Source organism: Poeciliopsis prolifica, unplaced genomic scaffold (assembly GCF_027474105.1).
Source record: "Poeciliopsis prolifica strain line A6 unplaced genomic scaffold, Auburn_PproV2 SCAFFOLD053, whole genome shotgun sequence".
Classification (NCBI taxonomy): domain Eukaryota; kingdom Metazoa; phylum Chordata; class Actinopteri; order Cyprinodontiformes; family Poeciliidae; genus Poeciliopsis; species Poeciliopsis prolifica.
Window position 1 is genome coordinate 1,789,869 of NW_026562428.1, and position 18,077 is coordinate 1,807,945.

General features: G+C 44.2%; 1 protein-coding gene across 6 annotated transcripts in view; it reads left to right on the top strand.

Annotated features, from left to right (window-relative positions):
- The window catches only part of LOC129378691 (nck-associated protein 5-like), a 113,653-nt gene that overhangs the window by 77,448 nt on the left and 18,128 nt on the right, over positions 1 to 18,077 (top strand). For all 6 annotated transcript variants that reach the window (XR_008608077.1, XM_055059118.1, XM_055059120.1 and 3 more), the window contains 5 exons: positions 8,737 to 8,830; positions 10,857 to 10,973; positions 12,097 to 12,165; positions 13,390 to 13,428; positions 13,797 to 13,916. Coding sequence is in view for 5 of the 6 variants with exons in the window: in XM_055059118.1 (XP_054915093.1) it covers positions 8,737 to 8,830; positions 10,857 to 10,973; positions 12,097 to 12,165; positions 13,390 to 13,428; positions 13,797 to 13,916 (439 nt within the window). In the remaining variant the exon portion in view is untranslated. The remainder of the gene's footprint in view (positions 1 to 8,736; positions 8,831 to 10,856; positions 10,974 to 12,096; positions 12,166 to 13,389; positions 13,429 to 13,796; positions 13,917 to 18,077) is intronic.

The window sequence follows — 18,077 nt, forward strand, 5'->3', positions numbered from 1 at the left end:
TCTTATTCTGTTGTGGGTCACATGCCCAGCCCCTCCTGACTTTGGTCAATCCCTCTAAGGCTTTCCCCACTGCTTGCAAGTCCATGCTGTTGTTAAACTCCAATGGATTAGAGGAAGACTCAGCAGCCAGCGAGGGCGCACCCTAAACGCCCCACAACCCAGACATTCAAGAGCCAGAACAGGGCAGGGGAGACTGAAATATGGGGACAGAGCTCCATCCTTCAGCAGATAATGACATTAGATGAATTTAAGCGAATTTAAAAGAAATAAATCAGCCGAGCGCATTTGGATGTCCTTTCTTGCTGTGACGGTTAATTACCTTAATTCATCTTTCTGGACTCACTTAAAGGATGACCAATGAGAATTCAAGCACTAGCGGGCCTATGGAGGTCCTGGTTCTGGCCTGAGGATGAGAGAGGCAACTCTGAGGTAATGAAAACTTTGACGGTCAAGAGAACTAATTGTTTTGGTCTTTCTTGATGCGTTTGCTGCATCTTCTATGTTTAACCTAGTAGAAACTCTGTTTCTACTAGGTTAGAAACAGAGTTTGTAAGCTTTTGCTACCTGTAGGTGCAATAAGGTACCTTCTAAAATGCTCCTAAAGAGAAAAGTTTGATTCTTTCTTTAGGACATTCAGTGTCTAAAGAATTAAAAACTACGCAAAATTTGGAGACAAGAGCACAACGTTTAGCAGATGAGAACATTAAATGGCTTGAAGAGAAACATTGAAACATTTTTTGGTCTTTAGCATCTTGTGGGATGCTAAAACAGGATAAGCCACTAGGTATCCTGTTTCTGGCCTACTGATGAGATGAGCAACTTTAAGACAATGACAACAGGCAAATTTTTCATGCCATAATTGCAGTTTTCTAGGTAGAAAGAAGTCTCCTCTAATGACCCTAAAACTGTCTGTAAGACCTGAAGGTATGGAAAGTGAAGAGTGAATAGATCCCTCTTGACTCTTTGCTTTGCCTCAAGTTAGAGATATTGAGAGCCAGAACACATGCTTGTACATTGTCAAAGCAACGGCCTTTAAAGGCGAAACGCTCAGCTTGACGTTGAATGATTACCGTCTTGAAGGGCCCTCTTCTCGGCAGGATATGGGAGACTTACGGCCAGACTAACATCGGGCGCAGACGATGACGGCTGCCTGCAGATTTATGCTCCCAGTTTTCCTTTTGTAGAATACTCGGTGTGTGTGGAACGCCGGCACGGATGATGCAAACAGACGGGAATTGTTTTCCAAGTCTTGACGTGTTGTTTGGACAGTCATGCTCAGGTTGGTCCCTCCTCGGTCCGCGCCGTGTAGTTCGGGAGGTGTGCACTGTACGCATTCATGTGCTTCTCTCATCATCATCTGGTCGGACTGAAGCGCTTTCAAATAGTGAGCTTTTTTCTTTTTTTTTTTTTGCTGAAGTCCAATCACCCAACCATCCATTCAAATCTTATCAAAGAGTTTTAATTCATCTGGGGTCGTTAACAGGAAACAGAAGTCTGTCTTTTGAAGTCACTTCCTCATGGAAGCAGAGCTGATAAATAGATCACAGGTGACTGGGGGATTTTTGGGAAAACCTCGTGTTTGGCCATTTTAGACAGGTTTTCACCTCGATTTTGAGCCAGGAATTAACCTCTTATCAAACTTGAAAGCGCTTTAACATCAATCCCTACATTTTACTTTGAGAGCAATGACATTTAGTTGCGCCATTGACACTTGCTCAAGCGCTCCAACTTCCGCCTGGGATTAAGCACACTGGATGTGATGTTTGCAAGGCTGCTATCAGAGCTCAGATTACAAGCTTCTGTGGAAGTAGGGCATCCAGCCGCACACCAGGGCAACTTGCCTGTTTCATCAAGCTTATATAACTAACTGGTGCTCACAGATTGTTGCCTGAAGCAGAAAAAATGTGTTACTGACCTAATGGTCATCATAGATTTGCTTTTACTAACAGATGCTCAGGTTGGAACATATAGAGCAGTTCTTACTGAGCTCCACTGCATCAGCAGAGTAATACTCCACTGGCGTTGTTTGAAAGCTACAGAAAATACTGAGTTTGCGTTTAGTAATTCAAGGGTCACTTTAACAATGAATGGAGTCCGGAAAATTTCTTCTGTATGGTCTCTCAAGATCTCCCAAGTTTTTTTACCTGACTTTTGCATTTGCAGTTCTTCTGGTACAAGCATTAGTTTATACTTTTAGCCATTCTCAAGAATTTTACAAACTAAGAAAAGATTTCAAAACGGCTATCTTAACAGTCAGGTTTTGGGTCCTTTATAATAATTTGTTTTGTCTATTAGGCCTGCCTCTTTTTCCTGGACAGTAATATTTCCATTATGTTTTCAATGGCTAAGGAAGTAGGACTAGGCTAACAAACCTTGTTAGCATGTTAGAATAGTGCAAGTTTTGTTAACGCTCTTCTTTCTCATCCCAAAGATTATCAGAAGCCCAAGTCTTGGCGCCCCCTGGAGTCAAGCTGGTGTACTTTCATGAAACTGAGCTAACACTGGAAGGCCAACGCTCTTGCAACGTTGCCATCATCTTACAAATGTTGTTAGAATTTGGATGCAAAGACTCGAGTCGTAGTGATGCATGTTTTTGATCTGGATTTTGAATGTTGTTAGAAAGCTGCAGCCTTCATGGGCCTGTAGGGGATTTGATCACAGTCGTACTGGGTTTTATCAAGTTCCTTCTGCAATTCACAACTAATTATTTGGTTGAGAGTTGCAGATTGACTGTTGGTGTTAATGCCAAGATCCAAATACAGAAAAGAAAACGAATCACAAAGCTATGTCTGACTATCTTAATACCTCATGCTTGGATCTAACCATAATCACCAGCCCTGCTCCCTGTCTTGACCCTGCTTTGAAAACCAAGTGTTGGGCTCCTGCTGTCACCGTGAGTCAGGTTCCTCCCTAGGAAGGCTGTATATCTTTCTCCCATGTGGTACGCACATGGCTGATGGAAAACTTTACGGGATGCTTCTGAGGACCAAAACGCTTCCTTGCCTCTCTAATGGCTTCCTTTAGCCATAGGTTGAAATCTGACTACTGTAAGTCTCCCCAAATGCTGGAGTCTCTCCATAGTTATTTTGAGAGGAATGTGACATAAAAGAGGTGATTTCATTATGTTCACTTGAACTTTCTGCATGGTATTGTTAAGAAATATGGCTGTCAGAGCATGCTGTTGCCTCCTGATCTGTATGTGTGACTTGTTGTGAAGGTTAGAGGTCTCCGGCAGGGGTCAGCGGTCACAAGGTCACGGACCTTTTGTAATGCTACTCTGCAGTAACACCCATGACTGATGTGCCTGACTTTTACAGCTCTGGAATGAATCAAACCTTCCACCGAACGCCTCCGGTCCAGCCCCCGCTGCGTTAGTTGCTCTCATTGATTTAGGTCACATCTGAGCAAGGGTCTCCAACATGTTTTGCTGCAAAACAGCTCTAAGAGGATAAGAGTGGCTTAGCATTGGGTTAAGCTAGGCAATCAGCCGGTGGGCGTACATAAGCGATTTGCTGGAAGGGAGTCAGGATAGGAGAATGGAATATTTCTGTGCTGAAACAGACAGTTTGTTGAGTTGGGGTAAGAAGATTGCTGCGGTCACTGAAGCAGTCACGCGAGGTCCCCGGGTTGCCCTTGTTTCGGCTGCACAACTGGGGAATTGTTCTCCCTATCGCTTCCCCTGCTCAGCAGATTGCAATTGTTCACCTGTCAAATCTGATTAGAAGATTTTGTTGAACCTGAGCCTCTGACAGAGCTGGGGAAGTGAAACAAATTCAGGTTTCCTTCAGGAATTTGTGGGCAAACATTCAAGAAACAGCCGCGTTCTTGGTCCTACATGAAAAATTTATGACTGACTCCAGAATAAGATCCAGTGCAGGGGTTGCCAAGCAATGATGGGAGCATCCTGTAAAACTCAACTCAATGCTTACAGAAAATTAATTTGATGGAGATACAAAAAGACAGCTTGGGTACTTCCAAACCAATCCTAGGCAAAGAAGTACATGGGAATTTAACCACATTTTTTTGATTTCTCTGTAAAATGTCATTACCCCTACCAACCCCTGTTGACTTTCAGACTTGTGGAAACAGGAAATCAATTAAACAGTACATGTGTAACAACGTGAAGTTGGCAAAAAGAATCTCAAAAACAATTGAGAATGATTGATGCAAACGGCTCCCTGCCTGTTGTCGCAAATGCTTGCCATTGTATGTTGTAGTATGACATTACAAGCTATTGGGTTTATGGAGCAGCTAGGTTTCTGTGGTTGGTGTTTTTGCCTCAATTATTGGAATCATAATTTGATAACTTCACTTTGTTTGCTCAGAATAAATGCGAGAAAAGGCACTCTGCCTCTAAACGTTGCACGTTTGCAAAGGCAAGCCCCCAGAGACCGGCAGTCTGTCGATGCTTTCCAGAAAGTGTGGATTTCCTCAAAGCCAAAGACTCTTTAATCACCGGCTCACGCGCCTGTGCACGGACACACTCCAGCTGACAAAACAAGGGTGGATCTCCCTATCCTGGGTCTTCCCTCGTCCAATACAAGGCTTTTCCATCGGGACTTCTCGAGGCTGGCTTGCCTCCTGGCAGGGGGCCTCTCTCCTTCAGAGAGGGCTTAGCCTGGGCCATGTGGGAAAGTTCCTGCCTGCCAGAACGCCGCCGCTGCTCAGCACGGCGCTGGATAATGACACGCCGAAACGCAGCCAGGAGAAAATAAAAGCAGAGGATCGGACCCGGCAACCTGGCCATGCTGTCGATAGAGCGGAAAGCACTCAGGCTTATATGATGACCACACTGCCCTATTTGTTTGTCAGAAGACCCACATTTCAACAGCAGGGACTAGGTCAGCGTGAGAGCCGACTGCCTGGCCGCCCGCATGGAGCTCAGGGATGTTTGCGCCATACTGCTGGCTTTCTTCAAGAGGAATGGAGGAGGGAAACATGGAGGCAAAGTCAAAATGGGGTAAGGATTATCCAACTTCTCTGGATACGTCCAGAACTCCTTGAAAAGTTTACCCAAGACCTGTTGCAATTTCCTGAGCAAACTCCAGGTGCCCGGGCATGTTCCACGTTTGCGTTCACCTGCATACAAGATGAAGAGTTTCTCTGAAGATCATCATAGACCTGCGGCTGACGATTGATCGGGCCCTTAATTGCATTTCCTGAACTGCTGACGAATGTTTGGAATTCAGCCGGAGTGGCTCAGAGGTCAAAAGAGTGAGAATTGGCTTTCACCTCAACGCGCGCTCTCCTTCGTCCTTTACTCGCCCTCTTCTTCCCTCCGTGATGCACTCAATATTTCCTTGGCTCGGTTTGTGATAAATCATCCTTCCTCTCTGAGAAAGACTGTTTTAACATTAAGTGATGCTTGTGTCATCTGAGAGTTATTTCCCATCCATCATAAGCATTTAGCACGGCACGCCGTCCATGTTAACAGGGTTAAACGGAGCTGCATTTACAGTAATGACAAATTACAGAGTTTATCTTCAGGGATGTTTTACCGGGAGCTCGTCCAGTTGTGGCCTTAATGAGATTTACCGCTTTGGGAACTGGAATTAATGTATTTCTGTGTGTTTTTTAATGAATTTACACCACATTTAAGAAAGCGTTTATGCAAATTCACTTGGATTTGCACCGCATCGGGCATTTCCGAATATCATGTCCGACTGCCACCCAAGAAGTTTATTTTTTTGTCGTTCTCATCGAGCTAGGAAATCAGTTTGCTAATATGCTAAGGCATTTATTTAAACTATGAAAAGGATTCTGTTTCTATGATGATGCTGAGCAGAATACAAAGTGAGGTTGTTTTTTTTCAGTCTCTCCAGTCCATCACTATCACTTCAGAGTGCTCCGAAGTGCTCTCCCCCCGGCCGTCAAATGGACTCAAACCGGTCCTGCGTCGGCTTGCATGGAACTTTAGAGGCAGCGTGAAAAATGAAACGGATCTTTCGGAAAACAGGAGCTCTTTCAGGTGTGCTGGAGCGAAAACCCCAGACCATTTCCTCCCGTTCTGCAGGGGTGGAAGTTTCTTCCCGCCCCGCCACTTATTGACTTGAAGGTCGCCGAGGAAGTTTGTCTGCTGGTTGTCGGTCATGTGCGGGCCACACACATTCACCCCCCTTAATTCCACATTGATTGCTACTCTTGTGTGTGAGGTGTTTTTACTCCGCAGCATTAGACTCACTCTGACTCCATCTGTTGGCTGGCTTAATGATATTTCCTCTCATCTCGGTTTCATTGGTGCGGCCCCCTTTTTTCACATTAATCATAACCCATCTCACATTACCCCTGTCGCCAGGTTCTACCTTAATTTCAGCAGATCAGATTATCAGAAATATTAAGCGCTGTAGAAAATGAGGTGTGAGGAAGTACCAGTTGCAACAGGTTGGACTGTTTTCACAATGCTTACACAGAGAAAGGGAATTAAAAGTTGGGTGGCAGCTGAAGGATCAAGCCAGACATTTATCTGTGGGTGATCATCTTCCTGTATGCCCTCAGCTTGTCCGTGATTCCCGCCTGCAATACTGATCAGGCCTGTCCTCAAATCCGTGACCTGGGGTCAGAGTCTCAGGCCTTAAAGGCTCTGTATGTCCAGGTCTTCCTTGCGCTATAAGTTGTTCTGATTAAGGCCAGTGTTTAAAGCTCTTTCACGGTGCGGTCAGCAGCTAGAGGCCTGATTACAGCCGGCTTTATCAGCCTGGACAGATGGTGATGATATCGCTGCATCCTGCCTGCCTTCGACCGTTTCACCCACTGACCTCGCATCCAGCGTCCACCACCATCTATTTGGCATGTTTGTAATGGGGCGGAAAGGCTTCTGTGTTGAATCAAAGACTCGTGTCAGAGCAGCAATTTCAAATTTTGTCATCTAAAGACATGATGAATCTGGTGATTTGTAAAGTCACATACAATCTTTCGCATATAGTGCACTGGTTGCATAAAGGAAGTGGCTAACGATTAAAGTTTTTTTTTTCCATCATTACTGTTTCTGTTTATCATGTATGAACTAATCACAATGTGTTCATAAAATCACGAGCCTTGTGTTGTCGAATAATTAAGAAACACCTAAAAACCGAGAACTGAAGATCTCTTTCTTCCGGTAAGGACGGTCCTTCTGCCGTAACGGCCCGCTGAGTGATCCCGTCGTCCCGTTCAGACGTGTCCGGCTTCATCAAGCCGAGATGATCTGATGCCGCGGCGCTTGGCAGGCGAACGGCAGCGGAGCCACGCGTCTGTTTTGCATGCAGCCCGCAGCGTCAGCAACAGATTGTTTTTGAGCCGATCAGGCCTTGAAGCTCAAGGTTACTCGCTTCGCGTTTGCCGCTGTGATTGCCCTTAATTTGAAGCCATCAGCAGCCACATATGCGATGGACTTGCACCTACAAACAAACAAAAAAAAAAAAAAGTGGTCCAATAAGCTGTGAAGTGGAGCATGAGTGCTGAGCTTTCTCTGCAAGGCAAACGAAGCGGTCCAAAAGCCGTTTCCACGCTTGCCGTGTGTGAGTTGATGTGGATGCGCTTCTGAAAATATAAGAGAGAGAATCCCACCTGAGGGAAGAGCCATTTCAGACAACAGACGCCTCAGAGAGATCGGACTCTGCTCGTTTCAGGAGATTTCAGCCCACACGTTAGCCTCCACTCGTCTGCTCACACTTTGATCGTCGCATCATATCAGAGACTGAATTTCCATCATAAAGAAAACAACTCAACCAGTTCAAATTTGTTCCAAAGATTCACTCGAAAAGCAATCGTCTACGCAACCTCAAAGAACCTCAAAATATCAACCAAAAAAATTTCCCATTGGGGTAAATTTAGCTATGATGCTAATTTGATCCACCAGGCAATTAAGGAATGAAACAGACTGTTCAGCTTTGGTATGCTAGTTATTTTGTTGATGGTCAAACAAGAATTTGAAGCTGAGTCAAAATAAATGTTTTTCAACATTTATTCGGTTTTTTGTTCTTACAGAATTTCAAGTATAGCTGAAACACTGAAAAAATCCTATTTCTGCTCTGTCCCAGAAGCTTCTATCCTTTTAGCAGATTTTTGATAGCATGTTGTTTATTTTATGATATCATATCTAGAAAATATTTGTCATCCTGCATATATTTCATTGCACTGCGAAGCTCAGGGTTTAGAACATTCGGCTTATCAGCCAAGTGCAACGCAGCTGGCCATTTGTACGCTTCAACTTCCATGAACAACGTGTAGTTCTCACTCCGACCAGTAGATGGTATCAATCTTAGCGGCAGATGGATCAACCAACATTTCTAGTGTTCAGATGCATCAGAAGTTCCCGGTGTGAAGCTAATTAGCACTTAATAAGGGGTTAAATGTTAAATGAAGGAATTATTATCGGTCTGACTTTGCTCACTTATTTTGTAACATATCGTATACCCATGAAGCTCATTGCTGATTGTTTGTGTTGTTACCTGAACGCCCCATGACGAGCCAGCTGCCACAAACAAGAGCATTATTTGCTTTTCTCCTCACATTTTAAAGCAGTGAACCCCGAGTGACACAAGATGGAAAAAAAAAAAATATATATATATATATATCTATCTATATATATATATAGATATAGATATATATATATATCTATATATATATAGATAGATATATATATATATATATATCTATCTATATATATATATATATAGATATAGATATATATATATATACTGTGTTGTTTAGAAGCTCCTCAGCAAAAAAGCATCCTTTCCTCTGTGCTGTGTGCAGGATGGAAGAGACGGTGCGGTCGCTGCTGCAGAACCAGGGCGGCGTCCTGGAGCAGAGCGCCGTGGACTCGGTGGACATCATGAAGGCCTACAAGGTGGGCCGCTCCTCTGCTTTGGAAAACCTTCCTGGGAGCTCGAAGTTCTCCTGTGACACGGTTCGAAAGCACAAACATCCTTCAAAGGATTTCATGAACAAGTCCTGCCCTGTCGGCAGCAGCGGTTCGTAACCGGTCTCACATCAGAGCATGTGGCTCCCTGAGAGGGAATAATGTTTCCACCGTCTTACTTTGAAAAGGACCAATTTTTTTTTCAAATTTTTTTTGTCGCGTAAACCTCCGCACATTGAGGTTACAATTAGAAAAAAGTGTTACATACATCAGGATAAATAATTAGTTTTGCTGACATTTAGTCAGGCCCTCCATTTTTGTTTTTTATTTGCAGAAATTTATGCAAAATCAACACATTCTTACATTTTTCACATAAATCGTCAGCTCCTGCTTCAGGACTGTTTAAAGGTGGTCAGACATTAATTTTTTGTCCGTTTGTGCAGTTTGTAAACAAACGCTCCTACTGTGATCAAAACTGTCAGAGTGAATACACATGGACGCCGTTTATTCCACTCCCAGCGGATGTTTAGCGCCGGGACGTGTCCCCCCACCGCCGCTGCCTTGTGTGTATTCAGCGGACTAACTCAATAAGCGCCGTGACTCGCTGCGGATTATTACCACGGCGTCCGACGGCGCCGAGCGGACACCGCCCAACTGAAGACAAATCAAAGCTGCAAAGTGTCTCAGCAGCCGGCGGAATCGAGCAAGATTGAAAAGCTAATATGTGTTGGAATGAGATTGAATCAAAGCAAAAACAAAGTTCCTATTTAAGAGCGAGCGGCGTTTGGATTCAGATGAGCGCAGCCATCTATCAGCGCCGCGCGTCGGCTCCGCAGCACATTAACTAAAGATACCAGACAGCTGACTGGTGGAGCTCAGGTAGGACATGAGTCACGGCGACATACCTGCTCTTCATCTGACTAAATAAAGTCAACAAAATGAAAAAAGCTGCAAAAATAAAATTTATTGTGATTATTGGTATTTGTTTTGATTGAAAAGGTAAGGGGTGAGCCACAGCTTCATTTTTCCATAATCCACATTATGGATTGAGATGGTTAAAAATTGAAGGAAAAACAATACGTCCTTTATTTACCGTATTTGATAGCCAGGGGTTTATGGCCTGCTTTAACAATCTGTGACAAACCCTTGATCTCTATAGGGTTGGCTAAGAATAAAACATAAAAGGCAAATATGTGTTTTAAAGAATTAAAATGCAAATGAACACAGTTGGAAGAAAGTGGAAATGTATTACTTTTATTAAGCTGCAGGCTATGTTTTTGTTATTTTTACTTTAGCCTAAAAATTCCTTTAGTTATAGCTCCAAAACAACAAAATAAAAACCCTGCAGGCAATAGTTTCCTTTGAAACTGAATGGAAAGGCAACATCTAAATATTAGACAGTCATAATAATGAAGGACAAGAAATTAAGCTAACATGGCAAGCAGTTAAAAAAAGGTTCCAAGCCTCCCATCACGTTCCCCTTAAGCCCCGCCTCTCAGACGCTGTGTCCTATCAGGAAACAGACACTCCAAAGCCGAACGTGTCGTTAGGTACGCCACTTGGTGGCGTCTGCATGGTTCGTACATCGGTGCGTCAAGGGACGTCTTAACGAAGCTCTGCCTCGCAACGTTTCCTTTACAAATGTATGCAAAGCTTTGTCCATATTCTGCTAACACCACAATTATAATTACGCTGTATATTAAATGAGAAAGACACGAAATAAATTAAAAATCATGCCGGTGACGGCGGTAATTCAGCCGTGGCGCTAGCGCTCATCACCTATCAGCCAATCAGAGGAGACGTCGGCATCTGATACAGGCGTTCGAACAACCAGAATGGGAGTGGCTACGTAGGCATTGTAATCTGCCATTTTACAGAACAGCCTTGGATTTAACATGTTATTTTATGAATATAGAAGTATCCGTCTCATATTTATGTGTTATTTCAATAGTCCGCACTGATGTTTAGATGGAGGAAGTGAGGTCAAACTGCTTCCTGTTTCCCGTCTCCGCAGGATAAACTGTCAGAGGAGGAGCAGAAACGGAACGAGGAGCCGGCAGAGAGCGACGCGCCTCCAGTGGATCAGGAGGACAGAACCGGGCCTCTTCTGGAGCGCCTCAAGGCCTTGGAGGTGAGCTTTTATTCTATGGGGCAAAAAAATCCATTTTAATTCAAAAATATAAATCATTTCAATTTAATTGTTGGACTGAAGTAGGCTATTTTTATACCGCTAATTCTCGAGAAGGCTATTACTGAAACTAAACAATAAAAAATGAGATTGTTGATAAACATTGAGACTAGTCTGGGTTATTTTAAAAGTTTATTTTTATTTATTAATAAGAAAAAATATTTGTGTTCTGTGAACATTTTACAAATGTTGGTATTTCCATGCTGGGCCAGCAGGGGGCGATAACATCCACCTGAAATACATGAAAGGGCAAAAAGGCAGCTTGCGATTGGTCCAAAATACTCAGAGTTGTGATGTCATTGTTTATGGAGAACATTTATAGCTGAGAAGGTTTTAGAGCCAACATGCGACTAAAAGGGGAAAAATATCCAAACTAGAGCGACAGTTAAAGAGGAAGATGATTATTTATTGAACGCTGTTGAACATTTCAACCTGTCTGCTGGTGGTTCTGGTTCTGGTTGTGTGTTAGCAGCCTGAATAAATCCACTCACTCTGTTGTTTTAAGATGATTCCTGTTCTGACCATCACAATGCGTGGAGATGTGAGGGGTTTCCTAATAATAGAGGCGCCAACACAACAAGGCGTTGTTTAATTACTCATCAGTCCGCCTCCAGAACCAATTCCCACGCTCTGACGGTTTAATTAGTCAGCGTTTGGGCCGCGGTGGAATGTTTCGGGCCCCAATTACGTTTTCCATGTTTCCATGCAGGGCCTGGTGGGTTGTGCTGAAAGGGCAGAGGGCGAGCAGAGCGCAGCAGGCTGACAGCTCCTAATGCGCCGCCTGCCTCTGACAAATTGGAAACCCTGGAAGATCAATAGCGCGCCGCCTCACCACTCGCCAAACAAAGGAGATATTCTTATTAGATCCAAACTCTCTCAGCACAAAAGTTCAACATCATAACTTCCGTCCCCTTGACCTTTTTCTCAGTTGCACTTGGTAATGCTTTTTATCGGCCGCCCCGGTTCAAAGTTGACATCTGACCTTTGTTATGGAAGCCTTCCTCTGATTGCTGCCGGCGTCGCTCAGCGGTGCAGCGTGTAAACTGACGCGAGCGTGTCGTTTCAGGAGGAGAACTCGACCCTGGCCCTGGAGAACGAGAGCCAGAGGGAGCAGTACGAGCGCTGCCTGGACGAGGTAAGCCACCGGTCGGGTTCTGCTGCACGGAGGTCAACATGAGGCCGCCGTCGAGGCTCCACAGAGCAACTTGGTGACATCTAGCTGTAAAACCTGCAAACTGCAACAATTTCACCGTAGTCGATCTTAAAGGACTGGCAGAATGCGAAAAACGTGGCAGAATCTGCAACCACGATAAACCAAAGAACAATTTATAACAGAGAAACTGCATCAACTGGAGATGGCAACGAATCCAGAACACAGGTGAACTGATACAGTCAGAAATAAATCATTTGAAAGATTTTCAAGATTGAAAGAAACCAGAGGCATCTGCAGCATATTGATTCTTATGCTGTTTCTGTAAAGTTACGAAACCCAATTTCTAAAGGTGCATCATAAGGAATATAGTGCCATCTAGTATTTTTAATAGCTCAGCAAACGCACTTCAGTCAAAGTACAGCAGAGACCATTGGTAACTGCCCAAATGGTTGGCATCAGAAACGCCTGCCGGTAAAAACTTTGGTCTAAATCAACCACACCAACTTCCCGTCGTCATCCCTGCAGCTCATTTGTAACTTTTTGCCGCTCCAGGAAACGTGGGGAAGGTTTAATATCCATAAGTGTGTATCGGCGGAGCAGCTGAAGTCGCCGTTTACATAATAATTGCCCTTCGGAGCCTGCTGGTTATTCGAGAGGGCCTGATAAGCGCAGCTGGGGGAGCCGCAGCAGACTCTGGATTGCTGCGGGACAGCAGGTCCAGCAGGAACGAGTTGAGCGGCTCGTCCTGGACGCCGCGCAGATTCCCCCGGAGGAGCGAGGGACTGGGATGAAAGGACGAGGAGGAGGAGGAGGACTGGGAGTGATGCCCAGCTGCCTCTGCAAGCCTCCAGCTGCAGAAACGCTTAACACACTGATCTCCATGTTTACCCTGCTCTTCTGCTCATTCAATAATCCGGAGTGCGGCTTCACACGCTATTAATGAGCAATCGATGACGGTAATGGGAGCTGCGTCTCCATCGGCCTTGTGGTCTGAGCTACACGAGGAGTGTGAGGAACAACAGCACTTGATCCAGTCGGGCTTCTGCCTGCACATCAGCCAGCCTGTCGATACGAACAGGAAGGCACCCGCTGCATCGGAGCGGCGCACCACAAACACATGAACAAAACTAAACTGCTTGGATCTTTAAAGCTGGAGAGCCAGTCATGCATAAAGCTAAAGCCGATCTTTATCTTTTTCTCTTCCAGGTCGCCAACCAAGTTGTCCAAGCACTTCTCACACAAAAGGTTTGTTTCAAATGTTAATGATAAATAATCACAGCGCCAGGAGGTTAGAATATGTATCGAACTGCGCTTAAATTGTGAATTCAAATATGACGTTTTAAAAAAAGATTATGTTGAGCCTAAGTGGTAAGTGGATATATTTGCGCTTTATTTGTTACAGGACCATAAATCTCTGTTTCCCCATGAACACAAATAATAGTTTTTTATGTGGAACGAATTAATTTGAGTGTCTGTGTGGGTGAAAGGTGAAAACATGTAAAAATGTCCTGGTTTTTCCAGGACATGGTCTGTTGTTTGAGAGGTTTTTGTTCTTTGGAGGAGCAGTGGCCGGAGTTCTGATCGTTACGCCCGGCTGTGTGTTTGTGCGTCAGGATCTGAGGGAGGAATGCCTGAAGCTCAGAACCAGAGTCTTCGACCTGGAGCAGCAGAATCGAGCGCTGAGCGTTTTGTTCCAGCAGAGGATCAAACCCGCCTCAGACCTGCTTCTCCAGGTGAGACCGACGCCTCTTGACCTTTCACCTTCCGCAGCTCGCTTGGGAAAATCCATTTTACTAAAACGATCTTTTTAGATCGGAGCTTTGCAGAAAAGTGTTCCCTCGTGTAAATAATCTATTCCGCCGACACTTTATTAAAATACAATTCTCAGAGCTTTTTCTACGTCATCAGATCTGAGTCAGCCATTTTCTGCGGCGCAGAAAAAAAACCATCTCCATGTCCTTTTAGAGAGCTTGTTTTGTTTCTGATTATTTTGTGTTAAAAAGCTCTGGTTCTGACTCCGTCTTTGATTCGACACGTTCAAACCAGGATGGATCCAGTGGTTATGTCGGGCCATAGCTGCGATTCAAATGGATCATCTTCATGGTCCTTCATGGCAGAAGATCCTCCCTGTACGTATAAGCTCTCCGTTAAAACGTGAAAGAAGACCCGCCACGCTCCGAAGAGAAGGACACTTTCAAATAATTGTCGAAATTGCTGCAGGGCAATTTACTGATCATATTAAAGGGACAAAAAAAAAAAAAAAAGCAATAGAAATAAGAGGAGAAAAGAGCTGTCATTCTAGTCAGACAAGAGGAGACGGAGAGAGGTGAGGATGGAAACGGGGAGGGAAGATAAGAGAGAGAGAGAGAAGACAGAGGAGTGAAAATGGAGAGAGATGAGATAGCAGAGAGGCTCCTGCTCTGACAAGAAGGTCAAATTATGAAGAGGCTGAAACAGAGTAAATGGAGTAAAGACAAGAGAGAAGAAAGAAATAAAATCCGAGTGCGTTTCAAAGGGATTTGTCAGTTCCTCGCTGTGACTTTATTGAGCAGAGAGGAGCGACGCTAAGTGAAGCCGTTATATAAAAGCCTCGCCGAGGAATATTGATGATACCACCAAGAAGTCCAATCTCTCTGAAAATGCGCGCAGACCCACAGAAACATGATGGAGTGCAGCTCAGACCGCAATTTGTTTCCCCCCACCCCTTTTCTTCGCGACGGCAGAGATGCCATCTATAAATTAGCCGTGCGTCGTCGTCAGGTGGGGAAAAAGGAAACGAATAACATTGTCTGTTTACGTGAGCGACTGATCAAAGTTCTCGCGTTCGTGACGGTGTCTTCTTTTCTGTCTTTTTTTTCCGTCTTTAAATTAGGAGCGACTTTCCCCACGACCAGCCGGGGGATTTATTGTGCGTGTTTATCATAATACGGTGACGCCACGGCGGATGTTCGCCGCATTCATTATGAGTTGTGTTGTGTGTGGGAGAGCTGTTAAAAAAAAACAAAAAAAAAACGACTAAATCTGTCCGTGTCGGCGTGGACGGGGACATCCTATCTGTTCTCCCTTCTGTTATTTGACTGCTGTCCCAATTACAGAGCTATATGGGAGGATGTAACGTCTTTGTTGGACGTCTGTTTAATATGAAGACACAAACAGCCCGGAGGAAGGTCTGCTCACTAAACACATGGCCACGCTAAAAAGACGTTCATCTTTTTCTTGTTGCTGTAAAGAGATCCAAGTCACCAATGTTTTGGTAAAGAGAATTAATCTGAGGTAAAGATAAATAACTGTAAAAAATAACCTTGACATGTGACGAGTGAAAACAAACAGCATTTTTTAAATGAGCTCAGTTTGATGAACTGGAATATTTAGTTGCGATGCAACTCAAAAACAAAGAAGCGAGGTAAAACAGGAGAATAAAACGCACTTTTTGAAACAATCTTTTCGGCGTTGTCGTCGCGCTCGGCAGCAGAATATTAAGAGGATCAGAAGAAAGCCTTCAGTTTATGAGAAGCAGATAGATGGGTGGAAACAGAGAAACGCCCCACTCTCCTCCATTTTGTCCCCAGGAGCCACACAGACCTAATCAGGCGTGCGCGCGTGTTGGATTTCTGGACCTTTTTGCTTATCGGTAATTAAACGGCTCCGGCTTCCCCACGGCGTCTCCGGTTCCTCTGATAAAGAAGCGCTAACGCTCTGGCAGAGGAGCCCAAACGCTTCCCTCTGATTCCATGAAGGTTTTGGGCTCCGCGTGGACGAAGCGGCGGTGTGTGCGATTGCGGCGTTATCTGCGTGTCACGTTTGACAGGTGTCACACGAGTGACCCGTCACTGGGGGAAAACAGGTGTTTTTTTTTTCACAGATCACAGCAGAGGATGTTCAGCTGAACCTCATTAGGAAGAATAAAATAATAATAATAAGTCAGAATGTTAGCAGGCTGCTTGGTGTCACAGGAGCCTTTTAATGCGGCAGCAGAGGATTTTTATGTCGAAGGCCTTTCATAATAACCTGAACTTAAAGAAAAGGTGTGATGACATCAACTGTTGATCACACCATGCCTCTCTCAATATGTGTGTGTGTGTGTGTGTGTGTGTGTGTGTGTGTGTGTGTGTGTGTGTGTGTGTGTGTGTGTGTGTGTGTGTGTGTGTGTGTGTGTGTGTGTGTGTGTGTGTGTGTGTGTGTGTGTGTGTGTGTGTGTCGAGACTCTTCCCCCGATGCGAGTTTTTGACAGCGGTTGCCGATACTGACGGATTTGTTTGGAAGCTGCCTATTGCTGCTATTCCGGGCTGATATTCATTATCTTGAAATATGGCTCCTGTCAAAGCAAAACAAAAAATAAAAAACACACACACATAGCAGAGAGCCTTTCTTTCTTTTCTTTTCTTTTTTTTTTTTTTTTTTTTGTCTCCCTCGGAGTCTGGCGGAAACTTCTCAGGCTGCAGACGTTCAGAGACGCAACGATTTGCATGACGGATTACGGGAACTTTGAGGGGGGGAAAGAGAAAAATCGGTGACTTTGAGCGTCGGTCTCTAGTCTGAAACAGAGAGAAAAAACAACAACAAAAAAAAAAAAAAGAGAGAGAAGAAGCGAGCGGCTCCATCATCTTCCATTTCCATCTCCCCCCGTCCCGGTGACCCGGTGACACTATCGACCGCATGCTTGATGAGGATGCTGAGGAGGTGAAATGGAGCACCGCGCGATAAGATCGCGGGCCTGGGACGGCGCGGCGGCCACTCCCAGCCCGCAGCGAGGCCGACGCCCACGCAGGCCGCTTGGACAAAAACCACCGGGAAGTGGAAGGAAGGAAGGAAAAAATACACAAAACTCCTTTTCACTCTTGTGAGCAGAATAATTGTGCGACATCACCAGAAGAAAGTGTAGCTCAGTCCGTCCGCTTCTTTCTTCTCAGCAGAATCATTTAAGATTTCTGCTAATTATAAATACTAATTTGATGCGGATGTGTTAGTAGATGAAGCCAATACTGAAGCAGAACTTCATTAAATTACTGTTTCATTCTGGTCATTTATATTGGTAATATTGTCACTTTATTATCACATCATTTTGACTTTTTTTCTACAATTTATTTTTACTTTTTTTTTGTCATACAAATTTATTCACATAATATGAGTTAGTATGATTTTATTTTTGACTTAATTCTCTTCATATCACTTTATTCTGGCCCTTGTTCATGACAATTAATGATAATAATTTATTTTATTATTAGCACATGACATCCAAGTGGAGTTTTAATCATTTCTGTGTAATAAATGACTCAGATTAGTAATTATCGGGCAGTTCTTCCGTTCTCATGTTTTCAGAAAACGGTTGTTCAGCGTTAAAAAGAAAAACGAGCGTTTTTCTTTTTGAACGTTTTGCAAACATTCGAACAAAAAGGAGGTAAACAACAAAGCCCCGACGCTTTCGTGCCCCGAGTGAAATAATAATGCGGGCGTTCAGAGAGAGAAGCATTTGGTAAGGAACAAAGGAGGTCGATATGAACCGAAGCTTTTCTCGCAAACAAAATCACCTCTCGCCGTTTTTCTGTAATATTTATGATTTCTCGCAACAACACGAGCGTTTAGTTGTGCGAGCGGATCAGATGAGCGGAGCACATTTCTAAGTGAGCGCTGTAGCTGCTGCTGCAGCAGCCAGTGGAAGTGTAGCATAAGATCAAGTGTTCTGCTCCTCTTTATTTCCAGCTTAAGTTAATTTGAGCGTGGGGAATGGAGCATAATTAAGTTCGGAGATGAATGTGTGGGAACGCGTTTGGTTTTGAGTCCTTCCCCCTCATGTGCAAGAGTTAACTAACAGAAGAGAGTTGGACATAAATTTAAGGGAAGGCAAATCAAATGAATCCCAAATCCCCCAATGTAATTATTTCCTATTCACACTG